The sequence below is a fragment of the Apis dorsata genome, unplaced genomic scaffold (assembly GCF_000469605.1).
Source record: "Apis dorsata unplaced genomic scaffold, Apis dorsata 1.3 scaffold_83, whole genome shotgun sequence".
Taxonomy (NCBI): Eukaryota; Metazoa; Arthropoda; class Insecta; order Hymenoptera; family Apidae; genus Apis; species Apis dorsata.
In genome coordinates, this window is record NW_006263381.1 from 1019394 (window position 1) to 1027267 (window position 7874).

At 27.9% G+C, this 7874-nt stretch overlaps 1 protein-coding gene across 1 annotated transcript in view; it reads right to left on the reverse strand.

Moving 5' to 3' along the window:
- The window catches only part of LOC102671976, an 11423-nt gene extending 3750 nt beyond the window's left edge, over positions 1-7673 (reverse strand). Inside the window, exons 1-2 of the mRNA XM_031508330.1 lie at positions 7391-7673; positions 2-743 (exon numbers count right to left, since the gene is read on the reverse strand). Of these exons, the coding sequence (XP_031364190.1) occupies positions 2-556 (555 nt within the window). The 5' untranslated portion in view covers positions 557-743; positions 7391-7673. The remainder of the gene's footprint in view (position 1; positions 744-7390) is intronic.
- Between the last annotated feature and the right edge of the window lie 201 nt (positions 7674-7874).

Genomic DNA, 7874 nt, shown 5'->3' on the forward strand with positions numbered 1-7874 from the left:
GATCGATCTTGTCCTCTATGTCGTCGGCCAAGCTCAGCTCCTTGCTTCTCCCGATTTCCGGGGACGTGGTCAGGAACGTGTCCTTATCGGGCGACAACGATTCCACGCTTCTGTCGATGGTGCGTGCAGGCGTGGATTGAAGAAGCCTCTCGTCCGCCAAGCTGCTCAGGTCCTCCGTGTTCCCGGAATCTTGGCATATCTCCGAACATTTGGTGGACGATGCGACGCTCTGCGAACGGGACAGATCGTCGATCGTGTCGAGCGATTCCGGGTCAGGGGTGGTACACGGTGTGCTTGGAAAAACAGTCGGGCTGCCGTTCTGCCAGCCGACTATGGGCGCCCTTTTCGGCAGACGATAATTCGAGTTCGTTTCATCCCTTTGAAACGCGTTCGACCGATGATAATTCGTTTGATCCCTTCTGCCGATCAGGTTCGCGGAGCTGTTGCTGCGAATATCGTTGTTGTTGTTTGTCCAACTGTAGACAGGTTTGTAGGGGCGTGTGGCGGATTGGTCGGAGATTGTTCTGCATAAGAAATTCTCGTTACGATCGGTCATTTTTGTTCTTCTAAATGTAGGTGTTGGCCGGGTGGATCCAACGACGGGGCCACCCCTTCAACCCTTGGATCTCGCTCGGGAAAGATCGTCCACGCCTCTCAGCTACCATAAGGACTTCCCAGCCGAGCTTGGACGAGTCACTAAACGTCGTTCGCCTCAGCATGCACGTACCGTCTTCTTTCTTCTCCTGTGGAAAATAATCTTTCGCTAATATAAGAAGGATTATGTTTTTTTGCAAGTATAATTCAATGTTTATGTTTGGATATGTTAACGGTTCTTAAAAGCTCTTACGATTTTCAACATGACTTTTATTTATTTATTTTTTTTTTTTTTATGTGGTGTACGCGCAAATTTACATGGATGGTATCCAGTTTAAGGTTTCTTAAAGTTTACGACTTTGAAGAAGACTTTTTATACGATGTGCAGTTTTCAACTTTATATGGATATCTTTAACCGTTCTTAAAATTTACGATCTTCAAGATATTTTTTTTTAGTATGTATTCCAATTTTCAACTTTACATTCACGTTAATTCCGTGTCATTAATTTTTTTGTGGAAATTTCGCTGGAACTAATTAACTGTTATCCTTGTCATTTATTTTCTATCATAGGAATATTTGTAAAAAGTAAAAAAATAATTGTGAGAGAAAGAAAATTCTATTTCATCGTATAACGAAAATTGAAAAAAAGAAAAGAAAATAATTCATCAAAAAATTTCAAAAATTCAAAGTTTAATTTACTTTTTAAAAAGATTATTTAATTTTCTCGTATGATCTTATAAATACAAATGTAGTAAATGAAACGTACATTTTTTAACACGTATATAAGATGAATGTGCATTTAAGGTGTAAAATTATAAAATAAATCGAAATACTTATTCATTGGCACGTGTTAAAACGGTATGCCGGTGAAAAAAAAAAAAGGTGAGATTAAAATGAGAAAATAAGAATTTTAATAAAAGCGGAGCAAAAAAAAAAGAAAAAGGGAAGTAATTAGCAACAACGAAAAAAAAAAAAAAAAAGGGGGGGTTAAAAAGGGAAAAAAAAAATTTTAAAAAAAGGGGGGCAAAAAAAAAAGAAAAAGGGAAGTAATTAGCAACAACGAAAAAAAAAAAAAAAAAGGGGGGGTTAAAAAGGGAAAAAAAAAATTTTAAAAAAAGGGGGGCAAAAAAAAAAGAAAAAGGGAAGTAATTAGCAACAACGAAAAAAAAAAAAAAAAAGGGGGGGTTAAAAAGGGAAAAAAAAAATTTTAAAAAAAGGGGGGCAAAAAAAAAAGAAAAAGGGAAGTAATTAGCAACAACGAAAAAAAAAAAAAAAAAGGGGGGGTTAAAAAGGGAAAAAAAAAATTTTAAAAAAAGGGGGGCAAAAAAAAAAGAAAAAGGGAAGTAATTAGCAACAACGAAAAAAAAAAAAAAAAAGTGAAGTAATTAGCAACAACGAAAAAAAAAAAAAAAAAGAAAAAAACTGTTTACTCACCATTGAGGTAATGCAAGATGATATACAGGCGTGCATGCGTATTTAGGTGCAGGAATGTGCATACGACACTGAACGGTGTGAGCAAATAAAAAGAAATCGATAGAAAAAGAGAGGGAGTGTATATTTGCGATCAACCATTAAGTGATTAAGTTAACTAATCGTATATGCTAAAACAAGCAAAGCGTATACAAGTCAATTAGAAGAATAGAAGAAAAGCTGAGAATGGAAACATATTAATCAGTTGTGAAAACAAGAGGAGAAACTTCCTGAAACAAGATAAGAATAATTACAAAAGTTGTGAAATATATTTCTTTATACATTTAATACATTGGCTCTTGGATCGATTCAACAGACAAAAATTAGTAAACACGAATTGGTATACAAAAATTTCGTTTAAGAAATTTTTACTTATTAAATTAAAAAATAAATTTCCTTTAAATGAAGCGAAATGAAGATATAGCAGAAATTCTATTTCAGTTATATCGTCATCGTGTTTTATCTCCGTCTTGCTTCATTTAAAGCAAACTTTTGTTTTAATCTTTTTCAAGAAAAAAAAAAAATTTCAAAAAGTGTGTCACGAATATATAAACGCATAATTACAAATATATATTAATGTCATCTTTTATGTAATATTTTTAATTGAATTAAAACATTGTGCATAATATTTTAAAAGAGATGGATACCATTGCTAACTCCAAGAAAAATAATTAAAAATTTTCAAGATTTTTCTCAACAATTTTCTCTCTATTATTATTTTTATTACACAAATAAATAAATATTTGTAAATATACTTCTGTAAATATACTTTCCTATTATACTCCATTTATTTCGTATTTTAAATATGTTCTCCGTTCTTACAAAAAAAAAATTGTTTGTAATTTGTAAGCTTTCTCTTTTATTTCGTTTCATTAAAGAAACGACCAGAGTGATGGTGCAAGGATTAGAAGCAATCTATTTGGCCACTTCTCTTTCAAAACTTCTCTAAGAGAAATACAATAATCGAAAAAGTAAATAATTTTGATTCAATCCAATTCTCGAATGAATGTATCATGATTCAAACGGCATGGTAAGAGCATTATATCCTAAACGTTTTATTAATTATCGTTTATATAAATACGAGAAGGTCGACTTTTGTGCTAAATAACGTATATATGCTATATCCCTGATAAAAGCTCGACAATGAATCATCTGTTAAGTAGTCTTTGACAGGCTTCGATCTAATGTAATTCATTTATCTTTGTATTTCTTCTTTTCTTTTTTTCTACGAATCCACGATCCACTTCCATGAAATCTTCTCTCTAAAACTAAATATAATTTATTCGAAAGAGGAGTTGGAAAAGAAATTGGAAAGAACTTCTTCCAAAAAGTCGTATTCTCTGTACATCCTCTACATGGACGCGATCCAACAATAGCATGCAGTTTCGTCTAACTATTGATCCGGAAGATGAATAAAATATGTTCGTACAATAAATTTTGAAATATTTATTTCTTCGTATTTATTTTTAAAATTTAGAAAATAAATTCTTTTTTTTACGCATTATGATCGAAAGATCCAATAAAATTTTTATATTTTTCTAGTTTGGCAGACTGTTATTTCCAAGAAAATAATGTCAGTGGGTTAGTAAGTGGATTACCAGTTTCTTATAAAGGAGAAGTAAACCGAAGCACGTGATTTATAGGTTTACGAGGAAATCGATGGGAGTTCAATCGATACGGTTCTCGGGTTATTTTAGGTACATTTATCCTCTTCATTCTTTTCACCATAGAGTGCTTTCGATTAGAATAGAGACCTTGAATTCTATTGCAAACACAGATGACAAGTTGAACGAATTTTCTTCTCTCTCTCTCTCTCTTTCTTTCTCTCTCTATTAATCTTATAATTAAAGATATATATTTGACTATTGTTGATGCAACTCAATTTAACTATTGCAATTGATATCAACATTATTTCAATATATTAATATCGAAATTTTAGAAAATTTAATTTCCTTTATCTCTAGAAATTCTTTACTTTTTATTTACCGATTATAAACGATCTATCTACATATCTCGTTTAATTTATTTCGTGCTATGTATTGCGTGTAAAGACCAGAAACAAAGTAGTATTTGATGACACATATCAGACTTGTAATCTTTTGAGCAATTTCATTTAACAAATAGCGATGATAAATAATTATTTAGAGAGATAAAAAGAATCTTTCGAAATTGTTAAGAATAAAGTTTATCGATAGAAAAAATAAAAAAAAATTTTTTTTCTAAATAAATATCAAGGAAATCAGAAATTAATTTAATAAAAATATGAAAGTTTTATTTTTATTAAATTATATAACTTTATTTATTTATTAATGCTTCTATAATTTTTCTCTAGGTATCGCAAGATATTCATTCAAAGAGCCGTCGATCGATTGTTCTTTTGATTTCACGTGAACCTTCACCTACAAGGTGTGGCCATAACTTTAAGGTTATCTTATCAGGAAAGGAAATTCAGAACGGATATTATTAGCCTGCATGCAACGAATCCTTAATCGCCATTGTATTTATCATTCACAATTCCCATTGGATTGTTTCATATTTACAAATTTTTAAAAATAAGACAAATTAATTTTATATATTTTTTTTTCTAGCTTTAGTTACAAAAATTTAAGTGGAATATTAAATGTTTTTCGAAATATTTGATTCTTCATTTTTTAAGAAGAAAATAAATGATATCATTATTTCGAATAAAATCGTCAATTAAAAAATTAAAAAATAGAATAGTATTCTGAATAATTTAATATTTTTTTTCCGGCACAAGGAATAGCACAAAAAAATCCATGAAAAATTCATAAGTCACGAGATTCTAGTTTATACATACATTAAGGAGATTAGGTCACGAGTGCTTATTCTTTTTAGCTAGTTCACAGGAATATGAGTACTACAGGATGATTCAGGAATGCCTAAGGCTAGTGATCGAGGGGAGTCACCATGACGACCGACATGGTCGATTCCAACGTCTCTCATCCACCAGAAGAAAATAAACAAGCGAGATCCAAGGATATTTTTCTAAATATCATCGATAATCGATCGAGGAGAAATTCAGATAATTAAATAAAATAGATATCGAGAACAGAATGTAAGATTCTGTGTCTTTCCATTGCTCAATTTGCCTAATTTTAGATTTCATATTTTTATGTTTACCTTCTTTCTCTATGACACCTGCTCGCTAAAAATTTCATTTCGATCGACCACGTGTACCATTCTCAAGTTCAGTCAAGATTCTGCACCGTTATCATTCATTTTTTTCGATTAATAACGTAATGTAATGTCTTTTCAAAAATTTATAATAAAATTTTTTTTACACCGATAAAATTGATTTGTTCATTGGACAACGATATGATTATAAATTGTTGAACGAGCAAATTCTAATCTGCAATATTATCATTGCAAAAAATATCGTAATGTTAATATTTGTGTTATTAATCTTTTATTATCATGCTTGTGTAACATACATTCGGTCGAGTATAGATTGTTGTCGGCTATGGATAAATATTTCAACCCTTTAAGTTAAACGTTTTATATAATATGAAACATGTTTGAACATAATCCGCCATTGGCTGACTACAGTGATTCTGATATGTCAAATTGAACGTTCGATACATTTCTTAAAAAAATAGAAATATCGGTGAAAAATAATTTTCAATATCATTTACATTGATAAAAAAGAAATTATTAGTAGGACGTAGAGATTATTTTTCAAATTTTTCGAACAAAAAAAAAAAATAAAAATTTGAAATAATGAAATCTTATCAAGACTATTAATTATTTAAGGAAATTATACATTTTTTTAAACATATAAATCATTATCGTTCCAATTAATTATCTTGAATGCACCGATATTGAAAGCAACATCTAATTATGAACGTACTTGCTTATCGTGCATAGCATGTGAATATTAATATTCGTTATTACTGATATACTTTTGCAGCACAATTTTAAAATAGAAAATCAAGTTATTAAAAAACAGTTATATAACTATATCATTAAATCTTCACTTTTTCACGATTATATACGATTTTTATTTAAAATATTTTAAATATTTATATATAATAAAATAACTACTTAAAAAAGAAATAGATTTATTGATAAAATAATAATAATATGTGAAATTAAAATTTTTTCATCAATTGTAATAACATGAACATTAATGTCAAAGTGTGCCTGTATAAATTATATAAATTTTCATGACATAACCTGTTCGCATAATAATCCTATAATACAATGTTAATCCTTCTATATAAGTATAATATGTACATACAATGTACATATTTAAATATAATGTAAAATATTATTTTTCATGGAATGCGTGAATATTTGATGTTTGTAATCGATATCATAGTATATCAGATGTAACATGACATTCTACTTCATATAAGAAAAACGTAGATTAAAGAAATAAAATATTAATAAAAGTAGAGAAATTCAAATAATAAAGAAAATAAAAAAATGTAAAAGTAACGTTTGTCATCTTTTTTATTAAAATATTTTTTTGATAGAAAAATTATTTTCTTATTAAGAAAAAACAAAAATAAAGAACTATGATTCTATTGATAACGCAGAGATTATTTTGCAGAGAAATTTCGATCACTCGATCATATAAAAAACTTATCGATTAAATTTGTTAAAAAAAATTTTAATACATTTTAATGTTTGTGATAATGTGATAATAATTAAATAAACAATAATAAAGTAAATAAATTAGATGTAATTAAAATGTAGTTATTAAGAGAAAGAAAAAAAAATTTAAACAAATATTTTAATTAACTATAAAACAAATATTAAATATTTTAATTATTAATAGTTATTTAAATGTGTATTAAAATTGACATAGTATTTGTCATCTTATCAAAAAACAAAAATTACACGAGTATTTGTGTATTATAGTTAATTAAAATTTATTAAATTTATACATGGATATATAATAGATAAAGTATTAAATATAGAACCTGTTAAATATAGAAAACAAAAAGAAATAAAAATCTTAAAAAATTGTCTGTTCTTTTTTTTTCTAAAACTATAATTTTTTAAAACATATTATAAGATATAATTTTTTTTCTTATATTATTGCAAAAATCATATTACATTTTGAGAAACTAAATTAAATGAAACTAATTAAATGTATTAAAATTTTGAATTTTATATGTATATTTTTATAGAACGAAAAAAAGAAATATGAAAATATACACATTGATAAAATTTCATAAAATTTAGTTAAACTACATTATTTCTATTTTATGTACTTACTACTTTTATGTTAATAATAAATCAATGAATTTAATAACAGAAATTCATACATGTACGGAAATTTTCCGATTGTCAACTTACCCACGAGGAGTGTTCTTGGTATTTTGCTGTGTTTTGCGCTTCTCACGAGAATGGATCCTTGGAAAATCGTCGATTCGCTAAAAGATTAATTCGTCAAGAATCTACTCGTGTAATCCCTTTCGATCGATATTCAATATGTTTCTTCTATTGTCACAAAAACGTGAATTTTATCTTTATTACATGCGTATAACCACTTCGATTGAACGCGCCCTGAGTACTGAAACAGAATTGAGCGCTACTGTGTGTTGTATCATTGAAACGTTTCTAAAAGAGGGCGCATGTCATTTCTTCACTATTTATACATATATATATATATATATATATATATATAATATTGTAAGCCATTTATTAGATTTAAAATAGTAATAATAATTTTTAAAATCCTATATTTACAGCTTAATAAATTATAATTATAATTATAATTATATATATATATAATTATATATATATATATATAATGAAAATAAATCTATTGATTAATCGA